The sequence below is a fragment of the Mus pahari genome, chromosome 9 (genome assembly GCF_900095145.1).
Source record: "Mus pahari chromosome 9, PAHARI_EIJ_v1.1, whole genome shotgun sequence".
Taxonomy (NCBI): domain Eukaryota; kingdom Metazoa; phylum Chordata; class Mammalia; order Rodentia; family Muridae; genus Mus; species Mus pahari.
The window spans coordinates 85787436-85811916 of record NC_034598.1 but is presented as its reverse complement, the minus strand read 5'-3'; the positions used below and the strand labels follow the sequence as shown (position 1 = coordinate 85811916).

At 41.7% G+C, this 24481-nt stretch overlaps 1 protein-coding gene across 3 annotated transcripts in view; it reads right to left on the bottom strand.

The window, feature by feature from the left end:
* Ano4 (anoctamin 4) overlaps window positions 1-24481 on the bottom strand; it is a 289902-nt gene that overhangs the window by 127655 nt on the left and 137766 nt on the right. For all 3 annotated transcript variants that reach the window (XM_021204624.1, XM_021204627.1, XM_029542512.1), the window contains 2 exons: window positions 18161-18297; window positions 14393-14551 (listed from right to left, as the gene is read on the bottom strand). In XM_021204624.1, the coding sequence (XP_021060283.1) occupies window positions 14393-14551; window positions 18161-18297 (296 nt within the window). The remainder of the gene's footprint in view (window positions 1-14392; window positions 14552-18160; window positions 18298-24481) is intronic.

The window sequence follows — 24481 nt, the reverse complement described above, 5'->3', positions numbered from 1 at the left end:
AGAGAGAGAGAGAGAGAGAGAGAGAGAGAGACAGACAGACAGACAGACAGACAGACAGACAGACAGAGAGAGAGAGACTGAGACTGAGACTGTGTGCTGAGGGAAAGAAGCTTTGGTGGTAGTGTATGGTCCTAAATAACCAAAATATTCATTCCCTGAAGATGATATTAGCATCATCTAATAAGTACCTAGCTGACAGTCTATAAGAAAATGAAGCATTTGTCCAATGATCAAAAGGAACTAAATGACCACAGAAGAGAATGTTGAAGTCCAGAAAGGAATGTAATCTAGTTGACATCCCCAGGAGAGCAGTATAAGGACCCCAATTACAGGATGCACTTGAGTTATACCCAGACTCTTGACCTTTGCAAACTATGGGAGCATAAACAAACTGTCTCGACATTCTAAGACTGAGATAAGCTCTTCTCTAGTGATATAAAACCAACACAAAATTTAGCAAATTAATGCTATAATAATATGTTTTGCTATTATGTCAACAATATATAGTATACAGCTTTGCCCAAGTGATATTGCCAGAACCTAGAACCTTTCTAAGCAAGCGCTTGAGAACAACTGCTAAATCGGTTTATGAACAACTTGGGATCTAGATGTCTGACAGTTTTTTTCACATTATTGATTGTCTTGTTAAAACACTATTATTAGAAAAGTATTAATCTTCTTGATATCACAAAGGTTTCAGTGTGGTTAAATTTGTGGGAAATTAAAATAAACTTTCCTTCAGGTAACAACCAGAAAATTTCCAGTGCTGAGGGGCAGGTAAGGATAATACTTTATCTTTCATCAAAATTCTGTTGCAATTAGTTGAATACAAGACAATATAGTCTTTACTTCAACGCTGACGAGCCTTTGTATCCAACTAGGAAACAGAGCATCAGGCGTCCGAGGCAATCAATGTTTGACTAGCTGAGTTACGCCACAGTAACAAACAACCCCAGCTATCATTGACTAGAAGTTGTGGAATTGTCAATAAGACACCATTAACCACAAACTAGAAAGATGGCTAATCCATATTTAGTTATGGTCTCAGTGAAAAGTATACTTCCATCTTGAAAACAGTGTGTGCATACACACATATTTGGGGAAAACTACATCATCATGTTTATGGCTTTTGTTATCACACATAATCTATCCACTGATAAGCACTCACAGTTTGGATCCAGCCAGTTACCCACATGCTGTTATCTTCTCAGTGAATGTGAGTTATGAATGGCTATGAAACTAGTAAGACCCAGAAAGGACAGGGAAACTGGTATCTGCTGCTACTGAAGAAGCCCTAAGTCTGAGGCTACGTTCTAAGGTGGTGGAAACAGGCTGGCAGTGCTCTTGTACTTATACTTCCTATTGATTTAAACCAAACAATGATACAGAACACATTGTATATTTTACCAAGTGGGTTTTGTTGTTTTTTTTTTTTTTTGCTTTTTTGCCTAAAAGTTATGAGAAAGCTGTTAAGAAATGGAACTTTACACCACATTGAGCCTGGGGACCCCAATGGAAGAGTTAGGGGGTTGCAACTCCATATGAAGAACAGTATCAACTAACCAGACAACTCAGAGCTCTCAGGGACTAAACCACCAACCAAAGAGAATATATGGATGGGTCCATGGCTCCAGATACATAGGTAGCAGAGGATGGCCTTGTCTGACGTCAGTGGGAGGGGAGGCCCTTGGTCTTGCAGAGGCCTGATGCCCCAGCATAGGGGGATGCTAGAGCAGTGAGGCAGGGGTTGGTGGGTGGGTGGAGGAGCACCCTCATAGAGGCAAAAGGGAGGAGGGAGAGGGGAAATGGGATGAGCGGTTTGTGGAGGAGAAAGTAGGAAGGGGATATCATTTGAAATGTAAATGAATAAAATGATTAATTTAAAAAAAGCAATGGGGTTTCTATGACTTTTTCATTTCAGAGGCATCTAACTAATAATTATAACTCAATTCATTTTAGTTTTTCATTGGTATAATGAATATACATGGCTATGCGTATTTACTTCATATAGAATATATAAATATATGAAATAGCACATTAATCTTTAATATGTAATATATTTGAAATCATGGAATCTGATTTTCTTTTCTCTTGGTGCACATGGAAACAGAACCTTCCAGGTAGCTCCATGGGCTGGAGATCTATGACGAGTTCTGGGCCATGACCTGTGAGGGAGCCTGGAAGTGTCCTGTGAAATTTATATGTCTCTGCTCCTGACAAAGGTGCCTGAGAGAAGCTTCCATCTTCTCTGGTCTCTGTTAACAACAAAGAACAGTACCGATGGTCCGCTCAGATTTTTGGTCATCCCAAAAATCAAGAGGTGACTTCTACCTGAAGCTTGGGGTAACAAAGCCTTGAGTGACACTCGCAGACTTTGAATAAATCTGTGGGACTGGGTGAAGTCATAGAGAGACAGAGAGACAAGGAGAGGGAACACAAGGTCAAGCCCAAAGGTATCCTAATATAGAGATACCAAATAGAAGAGAAGGTGACCAAGAAGGTTAAGAAAGATGCAGTGAAGCCAGAGCCATGAAAGATCTCACACTGTCTCCATGACCCCCACTGAAGGCTTTTCAAGGAAGGGATGAGTCTCTATATGGACAAAAGGAAACCATCAGGGGTGGCCCATGGAGTCTTGCCCTACATGGTCTATATAGAGGCAACTTCTAACGTATATTGAAGGGGTAATGAAATGGGCACAGGAAACTAGGCAAATGTTTCAAGGCATTTTTCTGTATTGTAAAAGAGAAATGGGGTCATCATTAGATTATGTGGTTATGTGAGATTTTTATTCCCAATGTACAAGCATGAGGAGCACAGTTTTAGTGATGGAATAGAGAAGCCAACATGAACATGCGGAGGGAAAGGAGGCAATTACAGGAGAAAAGTCCTTGGAAAGGTTATATGAGAAGGGATCTGGGAGTCATGGCGGAGCTCTGGAGCTAGCGGCAGATATTCATACACAGTACCGGGAGGAAAGGGGAAGAGTATGGGGGAAGGGCAGAAGGTCATGTCTGATTGTGTCCAAAAGCAAGGCTGTGAGCAGAACTTCAGTTAATGATGCAGAGCATAAGTTAAGAAGATTAAAGAAGTCAGAGGTCAATATGATATGCCCCAACCCCAGCATATCCAGACTTTAGTCACATGCCACCTAAAAGGACAAATCTACTATGGAGCATCCTCTTTTAAAATGATTATCTGTTCTCTGGTACTCCAACCCATACTCCATTTTAATTTTGTTTTTGCCAAATTATTTATCAACCTCTCACATAGCATACCACCAACTTACCATGTCTATTAACCACGGCCACATTTACTTGAATGTGAGCCAGGCTGGAGCTTTTGGTTTCATTGACTGATGTCTCCTAAGTGTCTACTATCATGCCAAGTACTGCATATTTATTGGAAAACTGAAATTAACAAGCAGACGAGCAATAGAAGCAGAGAAGGAGAAAGAGAAGAAGAAAGAGCCAGGTGGAGAGGGGCAGGGAAAGAGGGAAGGAGTAAGCTACCTAGTTGCTTAGCTGTGCAGGAGGAAAGGGACAAGTTTGAGGGTCTCTGAGTATCCCCGGAGCCATCTGAGGCTACGGTAATGATTTAAAGGGAAGCAGCTGACCTGGTTCTGAAATATATTCAGCATCCAGATACAGGCAAAGAAGGCAAAACTTAAGTCAAATTCAGTTATGGTTTTCCCAGACAACTAAGCCAAAGCACCGAAGGGATGCGAGAGTTCAGGAACTTATTTGTGACAAGGCTTAATGGTGGCAAGTGGAGCTGTGGATAGGTAAAGAGGGAAACAGAATGATGGTTTAAAAATGTCTGCAGTGATTAATCAATAGGCTCATTACCATGTTCAGTTTGCTTCCTAATTACACCTAAAACATTCATACTCACACCAAGCAAGTTTCGGTTCCAAGTACCAAGTCCCAGTATTGCGGGGACTCTTGGTTTCCTAAACAAGATTTATTGTATTGTTGCATAGAGGCACCAGGTGGGGAGAAGAAGAAGAAAAACAGACACAAACTAGCATTCAGTACCTACCTGTAGATTTATCCGATTTTCTTTGTCAACTAAGCACATCATCACTGTGAAAGCAAGACAAGACTGGAAGTTTTTTTTGTTCAAGCGGAGTGTGTAGGAACTTAGGACAGGGAAAATCTTTGGGCAAGGGGGATACCACCAACAATTTATATCCTTTTAGAACTGCAGCGTTGTCTGTGAGTCACTGAATGAAGAAGTAGATTTCAGAAGACCCACGGGCACTGATTAGAGGCTGAGAAACTAAAGCTAGGCAGCCCAGAGTGAGTGCTGAAATGATTTACTGCTGTACAATCAGAAATAACATCCTAGCTGCGCCCAGGAGCCTTCAGACGGAGGGGGAGGGACCCTCAGGGGCAACCCTAATGCGTTTCTGAAACACTAATGGGCTCAGGGTCTCACCATGTATAATTTCCTTCCTTTCCTGCCCACTGGCCTGCTAAGGTCAGGAAACCATAGGCAGCAGGGCTTCCTTCCTCCATCTGCTGGAGTGCTGGCCATCTAGGAAACTCTTTTTAATTTCAACATGTCTGGGAAAGAATGAGAATGGAACACGGAACTGGAAAGCACAGGACTCCACGGAGCGATAAACATCCTAGTCCCTGGAGACCATCAGGGTTAGAACTCCTGCATCAGTGGTTTCATCAAACTCTTAGCCTCAAAGAACGCTTTGAGATGACTATTCATTTAGATCGCAGTAAATGAAGTGAGCTTGAATGAATGAATGTATGAATGAATGAATGAATGAATGAGTGATGAATGAATGGATGAATCCCTTCAAAGCCATCATCATCAGATGCCATTGTCGACTCTTGAGTGAAGCCTTGCCCCCTGCCCCAGGGTTACCACGTTCGAATATAAGTCTTACCAGGCTTAACTAATGTCGTTCATATTTAAATTTTCCACTTCTGTGAGAATGATAAGCAGGAGACCATGAATTGACAGTTGTCCAGACTGCTTCAAAGTTTTTCCACCTCCCCACTTATTCATAAAAAGTTGGTGTCAATTCAATGTGTATATTTCATATAATTCTTGGCAGCTAGGTTACTAAAATGTACTTAAAATGAGGAACACAATGATACCATGAAGGAAGGGCTTCATTGCCTTTTGGCTGCAGCAATATGATGCTCCAGTGGTGCACGAGGACAACACAAAATGTGCTTCATCCCAAAACAGTCCAGTTTTGAGCTCTACGGGATCTTTCAGATTGTGTTTCTTCTTGTGGCAAGTAACAATAGTCCACAATACACTCTCAGGTCCTCTGCTCTGAGATGGAGAACGAATACTATTTTCCACTGAGTTGTGATTTTTTTTTTTTTGGTGTGTGTTGGAAGAATTCAAATGAGTCATATGAAATTATGTATTGATTTAAGATAATATTTTGATCAAATCAGTCCAAGGTAACTTTGTACTGGTCGTCTTGACCTGGCAACGGAAATGTTTTGATTCAACTTTCTCTTCCAAAAGAAACAAAAAGCCGTTAAGGCCCTTAGAGCTTCAGACTAAATTCAGAAGTAACTGGAAATCAGAGTTAAAGGAGCGGGGGGGGCGCGGGGGGAGAAAAACCACCTCTCCTCACATTACCACTTTGATGAAACAGCCCGAAGAAGCAGGTAGTGTGACCAATGTTCTTTCTCTAGGTTAATGGTGGACAGTAGTAAGGAGACTGAGCCCTGATAGAGAGCGGCCACTTAACAAATCTCTTATCTTCTTAGACTCTGCTTCTACTTTCCCTAGACACAGGTTAGGGACCTCAGTCCAAGAAGAGACAGGGACAAGGGTGAATACCTGAAAATTCCCACAACATGTTTGACCAGTTAATAAGCCAGTCCCTTATTAATAATGACATCATTAAGCACTTAATATGTGTCAGATTCTCCTAACAAGAGTATAGAATTCAAAAAAAATCACTGTATCTTTATAAGAGTTTCATGGAATAGGAATCATATGCCAGTTAATAAAGACAGAAATTGAGGCATAGAAAAGCTAAAAATCTTACCCAATTGTTTACTTAGCAAATTTAAACTTCCATAGCTAAGGACTGGAGTAAGTCTCTAAGATACAAAATCCAGAAAGATAGTCTCTGCTCTTAAAGACATTATACAAGCCATACGGAGTCCTTTACTCTAAAGTGTAGTATCCTAAATTTAGAAGAAAAAAAATAGCAGACTAAAACAGAATCAATGCCCATCTCTATTGCTCCTGCTTTCTTTATGTGTAGCAAAGTTTTCCCTGAGTTATCCAATTGTTAAGACCTCTGGCTGTCCGGATACTATGGATTTGGAATTCTCATGTTAATATCAGTGGTAACAGGTACTGCTGCTGCTCTGCCCAGAAGGGCTGGAAGAACAGAAGCAGCACTCACTGTGTCCATGGCCTTCACTCAGTGACTGCCATGGGGGGTGGGGGGCTTGCCTTAAAAGTAACCCAGGTCTCAACTGGGCAGCACACTAGAGATGCCCTTCCCCCTTGCATCTAGCCACCTGCAACAGGGTATGAGAGTCGCAGAGCTGGCCTTACTCCTTGCTAGCTGTAGCATTGTATAAGCTAGCTGGGGCAGTACTGGAGAGCTCACCCTGGTGGTGTGGGTACAGAAGAGCTGGTAGGCTGGCCAGCTTGGCTACCACCCAAACCCAGATCTAGGACTTTGAGTTGGCCAACCCCCAACCTCTACCCAGTGTACGAACTGCTTGAGTGTGTGAAGGGTCTGGTCCTACAGATCCAGAGCTTGCAGGCTCTTCGTGACACAGGGCAACAACAGGGCATCTGAGAGGAGTCACAAGATCCAGTATTGATAGTGTAGCAGAAGCCAGAGGCCTCAAACTGGATCAATAGCTCATTGCAGTGAACATTTGCAAGTAAAAAAATATAGACAGACGGGTACACCGTGGAGCACACTATGATACACTGCAGCTTCCAACAAGAGACAAGATCTTTTCTTTTTCTTTTGTTTCAGGGGGAGGTTGCAAGGACAGAGGGTAGATATGAAGGAACAGGAAGATGTGTGGGACTGAAGTGCATGATAATGAAATTAATATAGAACCAATAAAAAGTTTTTAAAAGTGGCCCAGGTCTGTTGTGTATTTTCTGCTCCACAGCTTCCTTCTTGGATCAGGTAGAAGCCTGTGTCCAGTTGAATCCCTCAGCTAACTGCTCCAGGTCCTGCCTATATACCCCCATACTTCCCGCCACGATGATAACGGACTAAACCTCTGAAACTGTAAGGAAGTCCCCAATTAAATACTTTCTTTAATAAGAGATGCCTTGGTCATGGTGTTTCTTCATAGCAAAAGAATAGTGACTAGGACATTTCTTCAAATCCACCAGCTTTCTGAGATAGAATCTTACATGTCACAATGTAACTGTAATATCGGCATCCTATGACTTACAGCCTGTAATGGCAGTGCCATTTTCTATTGGTTAAGAATATACCACAAGCCCTGTCCCTATACTCAAAGGGCAGGAATTACGATGGGAAAAGCAAGCGAGAATCACAGATCTTTAGGTGTGTCAGCTATAAGTCCTACAAATGTATATATCATCTATAAAATTATAATTTCATTTATTACTTTGTGATCGTCATCAAGGAAAAGTCAGTATCAGTCTCCATCAGCAGAAGATAATTGAAGAAACATCCTAGGAAAAATCCAACTGATGTAGAATAAAACCTAGAGTGAAAATAAGTATAAAGAAATTGAAGATTTATATGTGGGGTCACTTAATCCTCTTACGACTTCATGGAGCACTATCTTGCCTTCATTATCAAATGTAAGAAACTGTGACTCAGAAAGCCTGCATAACTTAGTGGTCCAGGACCACTTAGCTCTGCCATGACTGCACTGAGAGTCAAATCCACAATTACTAGAGATCAAACATGCAGACGAACTACAGTTTGGAGGGTTCCCCGCTTTGCTATTGACTCTAATTTTCTTAGTTCCCTCTCTACCTGTGACCCTAGCTCTCTTCCCCATCAGCCTCCTCAACTCCTTGACCTTGATATTCACACCGAATCTTCCTAGCCTGAGCAAAATTACCATTTGGTCAAATTATATTGCCTAGTAAAGTCAGTGCTTAAAGACATGGGGAAAAATAAATCTCAACCATTGCATTTCTGTTACCATTTCAAGGAGAAAAATATAATAAGCTCAGTCCTGAATTTGCATGTATTCCGAGGTTTATTGTAGTTGGATATTTTTATCCTTAGAGATTGGTGAACTCAGAAACTATTTTGACCAGCTTCTTTATTTTGTGCATCTTAGTTTAAAATTTTTATTATTATTATTATTATTATTATTGTTGTTGTTGTTGTTGTTGTTGTTATATGTGAGTGTGCATGCCCTCGCATGTACATAGAAGTCAGAAGATAATTTGTGGGAATCGGTTCTCTCCTACCATTTTTTGGGTGCTAGGGATTGACCTCGGGTGCCTTTAAATACGGAGCCAGCTCACTGGTATGCCTTTCAGGTTAAAAAGCTTCCTCTGCTTATCACTTTGGAGGGTAACCTACTTAAGTGTGACTCTGGGGATGGAATATTATGCATGAAGTGAAGGCTTAGTTAGCTATGAGCCCAGAGCATACCTGTGTGCACAGAAGGAGAAGGGCAATGCTGTAGGAGGAACTTCTGGTCATTCTCCTCTTCTTCAAACACACTCCTCCACACATCTCCCTTTACTCTTCCCACACACCAGTGTCCCCTTGCAAATGGACACACAGACTAGCATAAAGGCAAGGCATTTTTCCCCCATCTTAAATGAAAAGGAACTCTCTCTTGATTAGATTTCTCTGCTTTGCATTGGGCTTAAAGAACTGGAAACAGCTTCATCCATGTGTTGTCTCTGAGCATCTTACTCCCAGCCAGAGCTGCAGCTGCAGCCTCTTGGCCTTGGCTTAGGCCTTAGCTTAGGCCTTGGCTTTTGATTGGCAGCCTGCAGCCCTTGGCCATATAGCACGAATCTGCTTGCCAAGCATGGTGTAGGAATGACAGCAACTCAACCGACTGTGCTTGTTATATGTGAGTGTACATGCCCTCCATCTGTGTATCTTGGGCTTAATCTCCGCAGGTTTTACAGGGGCGCTGATGAGCTTTGCCTGTGTGGTCATTGCCTTTGAATTGTTTGTGTGTTCCTCAGAAACTTGGGGTTGACTCTCTTAAGAGATCCCTATCTTTGTGACCAGAGTTCCTTGATGTCATTTCTGTGCCATTTTGGAGCCTAGTTGAGTGCATTGTAGTTCTCAGATGTGGTGATGTAGTCTAAGTAGTGACCTGCAGCTGCCAAAGCAGCTAGGACCTGAAAATCCTTCAATGCTAACTTCACTTTCACTTCTCCAGTGAAACGTCTTTCTTGGATTACTTAGACCACCCAGTTCACTGTAGCTGTTTTCAGAGGCACCAGAAGAGGGCACCAAATGCCACTTCGGATGGTTGTCACCATGGAGTGGTGTCACCATGTTCGGATGGAGTCACCATGTGGTTGCTGGGAATTGAACTCAGGACCTCTGGAAGAGCAATCGGTGCTCTTAACCACTGAGCCATCTCTCCAGCCCTCATCTAATCTTCTTTACTCCAACAGGAGCAGCATGGTCTATAGCTACCTCCCTTCTGAAATATTTTTGCCCATGTAACAAGTTCCTGGATTTTTTTTTTCTTTCTATTTCTCTTTAGGCTTCTTCTGTGTTCTTATCCTTGGCTCACCTTTACCCTTCACATTTGAAACATGGGTGTGTCCTGTGCTTCACCTTTGGGCCTCTTCTTTTTGTAGTCATTTGTGTGTGTGTGTGTGTGTGTGTGTGTGTGTGTGTGTGTGTGTGTGTGTGTGTGTAATCTTTTCCAAGTATATACCTCTAGCCTGGACCTCTTCTCAAATTCTAGACTCTATTATCTGATGTCTCTACTGGAATGTCCGACTTAAGAAGTCATGGAAACTCCCTTATTTTGGTTTCTCAGATAAATGATGTAGCATAAGATGGTCTCTCTCTCTCTCTCTCTCTCTCTCTCTCTCTCTCTCTCTCTCTCTCTCTCCCTCCTTCCCTCCCTCCCTCCTTCCCTCTTCTTCCCCTTCACCTATCTTTCTCTCTATATAGAGATGTATTTCTAGACATCTGATCTCAGTAGATAGATAGATAGATAGATAGATAGATAGATAGATAGATAGATAGATAGATAGATAGAGCAGAACTCATTATGTAGACCAGAACAGGACAGACTGACCTTGAACTCACAAAGATCCACTTGCCTCTTCCTCCCAGTTGCTGGCATTAAAGGTGTGTGCTACTATGGCCTGCTGGCTTTTTCCCCAAACTGTTTATTCAACCTGTCTGCATTTTGAGCAACTCTACTTTTGAGCCTGATCACTATACTGTCTGGTAAGGTAAGCGCTTGCCAAGCAACCATCACCTTCTTAGATATTTAAAACATGTCTAGATTCACCATCATGCAGCCCTTCCCCCAACCTATTCTCATCCAAGCAGGCAGCCAGGGTGAGTTCAAGGAACAGAAAACAGATCTCTGCACTCTCCTGATGAACCGTTTTTTTTTATGGCTTCCATGGTCACCCAGATAAAAGCTAGACTCTCCCCTAGCTGCTAAGCTCCAGCACCGGCAGCTTTCCAGGACCTTTTGCTGGTAAAATAGCCAACCATCTTTTGCACTGTTCTGTTAACTCCAGTTAACCCCTCACATTTTCCTCAATTTCCCAGTTGTGTTTCTGTCTCAAGGCCTTTGCCCTTGCTGTTTTGTTTGCCTAGAAGAGAGGCCCCTGCCTTTGTCAACTTCTAGAAAATGCCAAGCTCCTTTCAACACATCCTTTCCTTCTCTTGCAGGTATTTCACATATTGGTTTGTTTGTGCTTGGTTTGACTCTTCTGCAAGCAAGGACTCTTGTATTTATTCACTGCTGAATTCCTAGGGCTCAAAGCAGGGCCTGTCACGGGTGAACGTACAACAATGCTTATTGAATGAATGAATCTCATTCAGATGCTTTGATTTACACAATTAGAATTATTGTACCATGGCTCAATAATAGGGGCCTTCGCTAATGTGCCACATGACTGATAGGGCCAGGAGAGGAGACTGTTCCATGAATACAACAGTTCCTAACAGATTCTAAGGATTTCAAGGTATCCACAAGTTAAGTAATAATTTCAAGGAAAAGATATGTCCTTGTAAGTGACAATTCAAAAACACACAGCAAAGAATCAAGAAACAGAATTAGATATGAAAAATATAAATTAATAATATAAGCATAATTTTAAGATGTGAAAATTAAATTAACTTGAGCTTATTCTTTCTTTGACAATGTTGCCATAAGTTGCTTTCTCTGGATTAATGTGAGATTGTAGCTACTGAACATTAAAGACCCAGAGTGTCAAGCTCTTACTTGCTAGTTAGACTTTGACAAAGATTTAAAGATTAAATTTTTATCTGATGTCCTCACATGTGTCAAGAGTTAAAGGTTTTCACTTGTTCGATGTGTGTATATGTTTATGCACGTGGACATGGTCCATGTTGGTGTTCCCTCCGTCACTCTCCACCTATTTTTTGAGACCGGGTCTCTTACTGAGCTTCTAGCCTACCACTTAGTTATTGGCTAGATTAGCTGGCCATCAAGTTGTGGGGATATGCCTGTCTCTGCTACCACCCCCATCAGCATTGGGGTAACAGACACACAGACACGGCCAGGGATCTGAACTCAGGCCCTCAAGTTGGCACAGCAAGCCCTAGACTTTCGATGTTTAAAGGAGATAATGTTTCTTATGTTAAACTGAACTACAGAGGCTGCCTTTATCCATTTGGAAACCCAAACCTCATTCTGAAATGTCTTTTCATAATGTTGGATATTATGGGACAAAGATCCTAATGATACTAATCATTCATAAGACGCGCTAGGTGTCAATCATTTCAGATGTGCCTGGATTCACTTTTTCATTCTTTGCTTTGTGTCTAATAATGTGCTGAAGTAACTCCTGGAGGCCAAAATTGCTTTTAAAATGGTTGCCTCTCAAACCTATGGGCCAGAGTGAGTGAGAGAGGCCCAGATCAAGAGGGAGAAAGGGAAGGAGAAAAAACAAAAAGAAAAAAAAATAAAAGGTTGTCTCTCTGCTACATTTATTGGTAAAGCACTTGATTTCTAGAAGAACGCTTCTAATGGCTTCCAAGTCTAGCAACACAACAAAAATACATGTGGCACTGACGGACATTTGACGTTAATTATGACTTCCCAGTGCCCTCTAAGCAAGGCAACCTGCAAACACCTCTTTTCTCACTGAGCTGGCTGAGGACATGGGGATGCAGAGAAAGCAGAGATGCTGCATTAGAGACAGGTACCACATGTGAAGACTGTGGGAATCAGGGCAAGACTGGAGCTGGATGCTGCTAGGGAAATAAAGGTTCCCCAAAGAGGTCTGTCTGTCTGCTGGCAATACATAAAGGATTGCAAAGAAAATTACCAGTAAGGAAGCTGCAATCCAGGGGAGAAAAATAGGCAATGAAAAAAGTGCTTAGACCATTTTATTTGTACATTTTGCTAGATGGTAATAATTTTCCACCTATTTTTTCCCCTGACAAACACTAAAGTGAATACCTAGCTGTGAACATATTTAAAAATTACAACAAACAAAATTAACTAGTCTATAGCCAAACCACACAGGCAATCCACCTGGCATGCATGCCATGAACGCACATCACAGCATGCCACAACTGCGCAGGCTGAGCAAGCCTCAGCTGCAGGCTCCACTCCTAGCAGCTGAATACCACAGCACAGATGCTGGAGACACATGGGCGACTAGGGTGCAGTTTAATACTACTTATTATCTGGAAAAGGATTAGGCCTTTTGCGTTTGAATGAATAACTCATGAAATGATTTTTAAATCAGCTATGCAGAGGAAGCCCCAGGAATGGGAAGAAGAGTTATGAAGCTTAAAATACCAATCTTTCATTAATTGCACAGAGCTCTCTCTTTTGATAGGCATCAATTTTTTTTAAACAAAGTCAGAAGGGACTTTTATTATTTCAGACTATGTGGATGTTATATTCTTTCTTTTTTTTTTCCACATAAAAATTCTGCTACCTAGAAATAAGGCTTTGGGACAAAGCAATGACTTTTAAGAACAAATATAATGTGCTATGCTCAGTTGGGCAGCTTTTTGGGAACCCCACAAGGGCACTGAAAAGGCGACATTTAATTCAGTTTGCTGTGCCAGGGAAAAACGCAACCTAAAGTCTTTTGAGAAAATCTGCCCCACTCTCCTGGGATAGGAACCAATTTTCCTTAGGCATCTCACCATTTTCCATATTTCTTGCTGGAGATGTTCCAGAAAAACGCTGCTTCCTTACAGAAAATGTTCAAGGAATGAAGTCAGTTCCAGAAAAATGCTGCTTCCTTATGGAAAGTGTTCAAGGGATGAGGTCAGTCTACCAGGCCTGGGAAAGTCCCATTTATCCGCCCTCTCCCAAGATGAACATAACCAGTGTGGGTGTAAAGTGCCTCAACCATTTGATGCCTCAAAGCAATGAATACCTGGCTGTCTGACTTCAATGATCTATCCCTCAGCCTTGAGCGGCAGAGTAGACATTCCAATTTGTCAGGATGTTTTTCTTATTGATCACAGGAGCTTCACACAATGTGTAGGGGAATCTAAGAGTTACATAACTCAGTAACAGGGACACATATACACACAGTGCTGAATGCACAATAAGCCTCCTGGGGATTATTACGAGAGTCTTGGCAGAGCCTCCTGTTTATTTAGTTCTTCTGCAAAACTCTCCATGCAGGGAAAGTGGGGTGGGGATGGGGCTTGAAGGAAGCTAACAGTTGATCTGGGAATCCTGTAAGAAATAATCTGATTGCTTTTTAAAAACTGGAATCATTTTAAGAATTTCTAGCTGAGTGGTTTCTATCCCTCCCCCAAACAACCAATCTCTTTTTGTGTGCAAGGATGCCCATGTTCATTATGGTTCTGGCCATGTGACCATGATCTTCATTTCATTCAAAGTTTTCTTTACCACATGTGAGCAGAACACTCTGTTATATACACAGAACAGTGGTGGAGTGGAATGTCAGATAAGTAATGAGAGCTTAAAACAATGCAGTTAATCAGAACAGAATACTTTGTCATGAAGTCATTTGATACTTAAATACTCTAAATGGCACATTGTGCTCCAAAATTCCAATAGTTGTAACATCCTCTAAACACTGAAAATGGGGAAAGTAATTAAATTGTTCTGTTAGCATGCTAAAGGTTCATTTAAAATTTTGATTATTAATGTTTATGCATGTTTGTACACATGTGCATTTGTGTGTGTGTGTGTGTGTGTGTGTGTGTGTGTGTGCATTCCCATACAAGAGAACTGTTTACCTCTTTTTCCATTTGTAGTCCTTCTGCTCTAATATTTCTTTCAAACACTTCTCTCTTTTCAGTCTGAGGGTTGGATTTTCTGTACACAAGAATGTAGTCAATTCGACATTTTCCGTCTCTAAAGTAAAGTCCATTGGATTTGTTTCGTTCTCGCACTGTCTGCGTACAAAGAGAAAGAGACCGGTTCAAGTCATTCGTGAGTCTGAGCTTCAGGTAAGTAAGGCTAAAGAACAGAACCTGAATGGAATTTAGTTAAAACATGAACACGAGTCAGAAGCTCATGCTCATAAAATGAAACGTGAAAACAAGGAACAATAAAAGTTGAAGATGCATTATATTAAAAGGGCAAAACAGAAGACACCTGAAAGTAGCAGGTGTTGACAAAGATCTGGGGGCATCTGAGAGCCGTTACAGTCTACTGATGAAAGTGAAAACTCAGGTACTGACTTTGGAAAACATCTCGGCATTGATCTCATAAAACTGAACATCTGCATACCATACAACCCTAGAGAGGTTCTTAGCAAGGCAACTAGGAGATGTAGATAAATATTTATAGCTACCTTGTTCATAACAATAGAAAAATTTAAAATACAGTGTGTACTGGATAGACACCCTGTTAAATACTATTATGCGACAGTGAGAATAAATACACTTGAGTTGTACTGAAACATTTTTACAGGACTATAACAAGCCAAAGAAGACCTCACAACACAATTTTCTATTAAACATGAACAAAATGAATTTCTATGTCTACACTATATGTAGCAAAACTTTTAGGGCAAGGAAATGAAAAATCAAAGAAGGACATAAGTAGGATGGTGTCCTAGAAGGGTCAAGGCTGCGTCACAAGTAACTGCAATGGGCCTAGTAATATTCTCATTCTGTTTTTCTCAAGATGATTCATCCACACTAAAAACAAAACAAAACAAAGAAAGAAACAAAAACCATCTTAAAGGCTGGGTGTGACAATGCACACACCTGAGCCCAGTGCTTGAGATGCACAGATAGGGAGATCTCTATGGATTCAAGGCTAATCTGGTCTACATGGCAAGTTCTAGGCTGCCCAGGGCTACACAGAATCTGTCTAAAGAAGATAGAAATAGAAAGATACAGGTAGAGATAGAGAGATAGAGGTAGATAGATAGATAGATAGATAGATAGATAGATAGATAGATAGATAGATGTATAGAGACCCAGAGACACAGACAGACTCACACACACACACACATACACAGAGAAAAGAAAAATATTTTGCCTTGTTATCTTTGGGTATATGTGTAAATACAAGCATTTAGGATGCTTAAGACAAAACAATACACATCCTTCCATTTGCATGCAATCTAATACTAATTTTCAATTACATTAAAAAAGCAGTAACAAGTTAACAATAGTGATAAGTCATATAACTTGAAAAGTGTCTGTCTCATTCATAGATTGGATGATAGTTTGAGGTGTTCATTTTATTATTAAACTTATAGCTTCTACGGAAGCCATACTCCTTATTTTATGACAATCAATAGAGGATGAATGAATTGGCTTTTCACTCAGGCTCCTTAGAGTGTAATGTAGGGCCAGCCCTGAAGGAGAGCATTGAGTCTGGGCTGCTCAAGCTGGAGACAAGTGACTCAGGCTAATAGATTTCTGAACAGAGTCTGCAAATCCAGCCAAGTGGAAATGGGAAGCCTGTCTTCTCTCAACCACAGAGTACACTACTTTTCAAAAACACTATACAGATGGAAAATGTGTGAGCGTTCCACGACATGCTAGTATCACATCCGTTCTCAAGCACCATGCATACAACCTCACCCCTCAAAAAGCCGGGGCCGGGAGGAATGGAAGGCCTGTGCTCCATGTTTCAGCATGGTCATCTTCAATTGGTAACCACTGTTCAGCCCTTGCTTTATAAGACCCTTGGGAGCCAGCCTGAAGATGCTCCTATTAACAAATATTTACCAGACAGGGAAAGCAGCACCTATCTTTCAAAGCAGGACATTGAGCTGGGGATACAGTTCAGTGACAGGGTGTTGCTTAGGATCATGGGGCCCTGGGTTCAATTTTGGATGCTGTACTCAGTAGAACAACAACAACAACAACAACAACAACAACAACAACAGAAACAACCATCCCAATAAGTCTTTCCTCAAGAGTTCCAGGAAGAAGCCTGTGTCTGACTGAGCTGTTCTACCTCCAGCACAGCCCTGGCCTTTCTGAAACTGCCATTTCTCTGGAAGGGAAATAAATTAGTTGCTCTTTGAGGTCCTTTCAATGTCCTTTCATGAAACTATTGTACAGCATCCAAAGTGCGTAGAGATGATGAACAGCTGATCTTTTTGTTCTTAATGAAAAATAGGGGGCTGGTGAGATGGCTTAGCAGGTAAGGGTACTGACTGCTCTTCCGAAGGTCCTGAGTTCAAATCCCAGCAACCACATGGCGGCTCACAACCACCTGTAATGAGGTCTGACGCCTTCTTCTGGTGTGCCTGGAGTCATCTACAGTGTACTTATGTATAATAATAAATAAATCTTTGGGCCAGAGGAAGCAGGAACTGAGCGAGCAGAATAGGTTGGAGCAAGCGGGGCCAACTGGAACAAGCAGAGGTCCTAAAAATTCAATTCCCAACAACCACATGAAGACTCACAAGCATCTGTACAGCTACCGTGTACACACACACATGCATAAAATAAATAAGTAAATCTTTAAAATAAAAAAATAAAGAAAAGTAGGGATGGAAAAGAGAGACTGTGATGTTGCAGGGTTTTGCCTGTCTAATCACATTAGGGCAGCAGGAGGCTGTGATTGGACAGGGAAAGAGGAGCCGGAGCTAAGAGTGGCAGAGATGGAGAGCATATGAAGTAGAGGAGAAAGAAGATAGCAGAGGATGTGAACCAGCATGGTCTTAACTAGCCACAGTTATGATATCATAAGTTAGAATAGTTAGGATAAGTCTTTTATCATCAATTGGCTCTAAAATTATTGTATTGGCATTTGTAAATTGTGATTTATTTTTGATACATAATTCTGATCGGTTAACCATAATTATAAGCTTTTAGAGTTTTGATTCTACTTTCCACTGCTTTAAAGGAGCCATTCTTTCATTGGGTAACTGTCTGGAAGAGCGAAATTGTTAGGAAGATGCCATCAGCGATCGACTTTACCTCTGTGTGCATGCCATTTCTGTGTGGTGGGTATTCAAAGGAAAGCTTAAACTTCGTTGAGATGCAGCCTAAGCGATAGGGAATATCCCACAGAATACTGCTTCTCCCCTGAAATGGTACGTGATCAGATGGACACATGTACAACCATAAGGAAGCCGCCCATTCCTTATGCATTCCAGAGGCAAATACAAACTCAGAGCCCTCAGATAACACCGTGGTCTGAGAAGCCAGTGTGTTTTACAGTACACGTCTGCATGCTCAGGGGTTTCTAGTAGAAAGCTCATCTTTGTCAAGAGTCTTTTTATTAGTTAGGGACACTTGGACTGCATTTAAAATGACACAAAGTTGTGGAAATCTTGCTCTGTATACATTGAATGTCTCTAGATGTGAGAGAGCAAGTGCACGATTAACTTCTCAGTTTTGAGCATATGTCTATCTTAGATCCTCAGAATGTGCTAGAGCCACCTAGCTCCACAGAACTTGGACCCCTGCCTCTGCTTCCCAGAAGCCTGCAGTCTGACGGGATTTGATTCTGAATGGTCTGCCAGTTTGCTTGTTGCCCAGGACCCCACCTGAAGCATTACACTCGCAGGAAGTCATGCCAACTCTTACCTCTCCCCCTGCTTCTAGCCTGCTGGTGTCCTCCGAAGTACTCGTCAGATTTCCAGGGTGAAGGAGAGAGTCATCATCTTTGCAAGGGCTGTTGACAGCCTCTAGTTCATCAAAAAGGATATTGACATCCTTGGCCACTAGAAGCAAAGCGCATACGTTAAAGTGGACTAAGAAGCTGGACTGAACATCAGCATAGTGAGAGGAGGCATCTCCCTCAGGCTTCCTACGCACACATTGCTTCAGTAACACCCTGAGTGACACATGCATCCCCTCCTAAGAGAAAAAAAATGTCAGATGTAAAACCTGCCTGACCCAAACAGGTGACATTAGGCAAGAGAATGGAGGTAAAACACATTCGCGTCATAAACATAATTTGTCTCCCAGAATAACAAAAGGTGATTTATTCAGATTACCTTTATATAACTGCTTTGAGAAAGGCCCTTTCATTTAAAACTGAGGATTTGTTCTGTAGGTTAGAAGGTGAGCTGTGCTTTTTTGTGCTATATTTTCACACTTAAGAGCGGAATGGTTTGACAAGGCAGCGCATAAAAGTGCCACTTGCCTGGCTTACTGACCTTTATTTCTTTCTTTATAATCTCTCTAGTAAATTTAAGAATGCAGCATGCTGTTAGGGTTCCTGCCTTCCTTGTTCCTCTCATGATGAATTGAAAGGAGTAACCCATTCAGAGACTCCCCCTATAGACTATTTATGCTAATGACACAAGAATATACAAAGAACTATATGTCATCCTTCTCGGGGGAGACTAAGAAGTTCAAATACACCTTGCAGCAAACCATGAAGAAAAGCCAAGTGCCACTGGAGGAGTGGACAGCCAGGACTCTTCTTCACCACCTCAAATTACGGCCCGATATGGTGTGTGTGTGTGTATGTGTGTGTGTGTGTGTGTGTGTGTGTTTTAATTTTCTTATTTTGAAGCTTTTAAAGTGGCTTATAACTTGCCAGAAGTTGCTGCATAAAATGAATCATGGGAGACTGGGTTTGAATATACATTCTTTCATTCTTAAATGTTTTAGCCAAGCTGGCATTGTGTGTCAAGTGTTCGGGTGTGTTGGGCATGTTTTGGTACTAAGAGTGATGTGACTCTTTGCCTATATGGAAAAAGGAAACAGAATAAATAAATGCAAACAGCAAGTAGTTAAAAAAGAAAGAACAGAATTGGGCACAGGGGAAAAGAGATAATCTATGTAGTTGGAGTGTCCGGGCTCTAAAACTATAGCCAAGCATGCGGCTTTACGCAATGCATTTGTCATTTCAAGTCTTGCTCTTGTAAAATAAAATGGATAGGGAATAGGGCTAAAGATAATGTTCATCTCCCTATAGACTAGATAGATAGGCTCAGTCATTATCTGCCTACGAGGCTGACCTCGTATCTCAACCCTGTGAACATGTTCCTTTACATCAAGAAAGGCTGCCAGATATGTTTATATTAAGGATTGTAAACGGGGGACATCTTTCCTGGATTACGTGGGACCTCACGGCAGTCAGAATCAGAGAGAGGAAGTGGACAACTTCCCCACCCTGGGTAGAGAAGCTCCCCCTTTGTAAGCACAGGCTTTGCTGCTGGTTTTGAAGACAGAGGCCAGGACCATGGACCACAGCAAGCAGGTGGCCTCTAGAAGACAGAAACACTATCAATGCAGCCTCCAGCAGGAGTGCAGGTACCACTACCTGGATTTCCGGTTCTGACTTCTAGAGTGTCCCATCACAGATGTGCGACTTGACGATACCAAGCATGTGGCAATTAGCACACCAGCGCTGATGAATGTAATCACCATTGGTATTTAGACCACAGAGAAGAAAACAACATAGTCTTTCCACAGAGCCAGGATCAAAGAGAGGAGCTGAAGGAGCTCAGGTTTTTGAACATAAAATATGTGTAGCGTTTCAGAGACTGAATGTCTGGCCATCCTGGGTAGAGAAGCTCCCCCTTTGTAAGCACATTCTTCCCACGACTTATTTCTTTCCCAGAACTGAACACAGTCTGAAATTAGCTTCTTCATTCATGTTTATGTATGTATTAGTAATTTGTCTTATCACAATTCAAGTTTCAGCCCTGCTGGTATTACTGACAGATCTACTGAGAATCTGACACAGAGTCAGTCCTCAAGGCAAGATTGTGATGGGGACTGTTAGGTGGTATGGACTGTGGTCTAGTGACATGACAATACCCTTCCTCTAATGTCATCGAGTCTAGGATCCCACTCAGGATAACTTTACAGCTTCAGGCAGACAGTGCTTTCAATAGCAGTAGTTACCAATTAGATTCCAGCAATGACTAAATGTCATTTTAACAATGTCAGAGGCCTGATGGCTATTTCAAACATTTGGTGGCTGGGTAAATTTGTGCTTCCATTTGCTAGCTAGCATCACAGGAATGGAAATCTCTTAGACGTCTTACCACCGTTCTTTGGATATTGAAGGCCTATGTCTTAAAGGCTTGGTCTCTAAGCTTGCTCTGTCAGGAAATTCTCTTTGTTATATAATTCAACCATTTTGGTTACCTGCCTCTTTTGTCTACTCTTTGGCTCTCCTGGCTGCTGTACTGGTTCCCTCTTCTTTCTCCCCTCTCCTTTTCCCTCCCCCTTTCCTCTGGATGCTCCCAGATGTCCCTGCTCTGATTATGCTTTGCCACACATCTGCAATAAGCTTTCTCTTTCCATCATACGTAGAAGCAGTCATTTTCCTTTTCTCTTTTATTTTCATTTTTACCCCCTTTCAGGTATCACTTGCTGATTTTAGCTGAATTCACAGTGAGAGTGAGAATTGGGAGCAAAACGAAAGAGTAGAAATGTTTAGCTAAAAAAGCACAAACAGCCTGAGTTAAGGTGCCACTAAAATGGATGCCACAGTTGCTAAAGACATGAGAACTGCCAAGAAGATGCTAAGAGTACCTCCCTGGATGATAGGAAAGACACGTGGAGGCAATTTCAGACTCTGACTTCTGATACATTGGCTGGAAAGATTAAATAGGATTATGGGCATGTTGCTAGGATAGTGCCCCGGAGAGATGAGAAATGTAGGTTGTCCACTGGAGACTCTCGGACATTTAAGCCAGCATTTACTCGGTACAAAAAGGCAAAGTGGGCACAAACAAAATGGAAGGATTGCTTCGAGGAATTGATTGGCATGGTGCATTCATCTGTCTCTCGTTGTTACAATCAAATATGCAGCAAAAAATTGATTGGGGGGAAGAAAGACTTGTTTTAGATGACCACTCATGGGGAGGGGAGCACAAGGCCCTGGTTCTGGTCTCTGTGTGAGGTTTATGGCTGGTCACACTGCCGAGACAGACAGGAAGCAGTGAAAGGTGCTGTTCTCTTTCCTCTTCCTGTTCAGTCTGAGCCACTGACCAAAGGAGGACCACATTCACACTGGGGTGAGTCCTTCTCAGGAGATGCTGTCACAGACACACTCAGTGGTAGGTGGCTCCTGCCTGCTGCCCTCTCAGTGGTCATCTCTGTTGAGAATATAGGACAAGGGGTTGGCATGCTCTGCCATTCCAGATCTTGGAGGAGGGAACTCTAGTATTAAGGTGGAGAAATCCGACTCTACATTAAGGCACCTACTCTTTGCCTCTGATGGAGACAGCTAATGAGGAATGGAGTGAAGCCCCTCACCCTCTCTGTTGATGCTCACAGAACTTTGTGACTGGAAGTCGCCATGGGGATGCTGCCAGTGGAGCGCTCAGACAAGTTGGTATGCTGTAGAAATCCAGTTTTTGGAAAATAAGGACTATCTTAATTTTAGTCATCTTTATCACTTGCCAAATGCTACATAGCTCCAGCAGATATTAAAATCCTTATCAGAATATGTGCAGCTAAGCACGTCATCAATAGAACACAGTGGCCAGGTACATGCTTTTTTTGGACAAGTATTTCAAATACCTACTAAGCTTAGATACCTCACTAAGCAAGGGGTTGGGGCTGAGGCATTGGACTTCATGGGCATACATCCTTTCCCGTAGAGAGCTAGCTCACTGTCCACACCAAGTGGGAGCAAGGTTTCTCTATTCATGGTCTGAACTTCACAGAGACTATGTTTATTCACTAAAAATTATGCAAGAATGAATCTCATCACCTCCCTTAAATGTTTTTCTCAAATAGAAAATATTTTTATAATTATCTACATAGTAGAGTTCTGCTACTAAGCTCATTAAGTGCAGGAGAGAGCCAAATGCTTTGGGGAATCAATTAAACACAACAAAGAGGGAGGGTGGGTGCAACAATTGCATGTGATCCAAGTCAGGGATTGGCACACACAGCCAAACTGAGGAAGAGCTGTGTGAACAGACCTGGGCAGCATCGAGAGTGAGGGCGGGTGTATCTGGGGAGCAAGGCAGACACGGAGCTGATTCTCTGTTACAGATATGAGGTACTCAGCTCAAAACCAAGGCTTAGAAACACAGTATCTGAGACTCATACAACTGAGCAAGAGTAAAGAGTCTCCAGTTGCCTGAAAGAAACATCTGCTAGAGGGCCTGAGTCAAGCATCCCACTCAGTACACAAAGAAAAAAATATTTAAAGATTAATTTGTTTATTATCTATACAGCATTCTTTTTGCATGTATGCCTGCAGGCCAGAAGAGGGCATCAGATTTCATTATAGATGGTGATGAGTCACCATATGGTTGCTGGGACTTGAACTCAGGACCTCTGAAGGAGCAGCCACTGCTCCTAACCTTTGAGCTATCTCTCCAGCCCCACAAAAAGAAATTTTAAATGGTTGCTTCTTTCTATCCCAACCCAGGACAGGGACAGAGTAAGAGAAATCAGAGGTCCAGAGATATCTTAGACCCCTTGTCAGGTGGACCAAGCTATCTATTTGCAATGACAAAGCTATTGATTCTACTTGCCAAATATTTACAATTATTTCAGCGACTTCTTTAGGGAAATTCATCTGGATTGTTTAGGCATTCGTGCTTACTAATTCTCCAAGGAAAAGAGATCACAAATGTAATGTGTGGATAATAATCAGGTTAATTAATTATGAGTTATGAGACGTGTGTTTGTTGAACCGTCATTGAGTGTTAGGTGGTAGAGGCTCAAGCATGAGGAGGGGAATGTGGAAAGCCATTCATGGAAAGCCTTTATTTACACTTCCATGTAAGAGGGTGGCATTAGGAGACAGTATTATAAGAGCAATGAAGAAAAATGAAATGGTAAATGTATTTGAGAAATAGTCTAAAAGGAAGTAGGAGGAGGGTTAAAAAAAAAAATCAAAGAATGTGATTCACTGCTCTTTAACTTTCCAAATGCATCAGGATAACCTCGTGTTACCACACAGGGCAAGGGTACCTTCACCTCAGTGCTTTGTGTTGGAGACAAAACAAGGTGAAATTATAGGTCACAAAGGAAGACGTGAGAGGCCTGTGCAGCGTAATCCCGATGTCCACGTTTGTTCTGCAGAGTGCCAGCTCACTAGGCTATTTTTGTCATAAATTGCAGATTATTACATCTGAAACACCGAATTCTAAAAGCATTGCATACCAACCCCGAAGCACCATGAGGGAGCATAAAAAAAAGGCACTTCTAGAAGCAATTCAGTATATAAAAAAGGAAAAAAGATGGTTTATGTCTCAATTTCTAACACCAGTCTGTTTGTAATAAATCTATTTTAATGTTTGTGCTGTCTTCTGTCCTGTGGAAACCAAACTGACACAGGAGTTAGAAAATAGCAGAGACTCAATATTCATATCAAAAAATTTAAAACCAGCTAATTGTTAGAACATAACAATAGTTATACACATATATGTTCTTTGGGAATTTTATATGTATGTTACATATTCACACCCTAATTCCTATCAGATCTACCCTCCTTCCCCATTCACTTAATTTGTGTCTTCAGTTATTTTTTTTAACCAACCAAGTCCAATTTATGCTGCCCATAAGTTCTTGAATGTGTGCCTTCCACTGGAGCACAGTTAATATACCAGAGGCTACAATCTGAGAGAAACCAGAATCTTCCTCTCTTGGCTGCTAACAACTGCCAACAGCTGTTTAGCTATGAGTAAGAGGATTTTTTATGCTGACCACCCCTTTCCACGCTGGAAAAGATATTTTTCTTATTCTAATTATCTTATTGATGTTGTTTTAAAATATCAGCTTTTTAAAATCACGGAAGTGGGGAGCACAGAGAGGCACGGAGGGTAGCATTTAATGAAACTTTGTCCTCCTTTCCCACCCACTGCATCGGAAGTTATGCTATATCTGCATAAGGCTGATGGAGAGTTGGCCAGATGTTAACCTTTCCCCTCTGGTTCTTCTCAGTAAACATTAAGCTCCTTGGAAGTTCCTGCATTT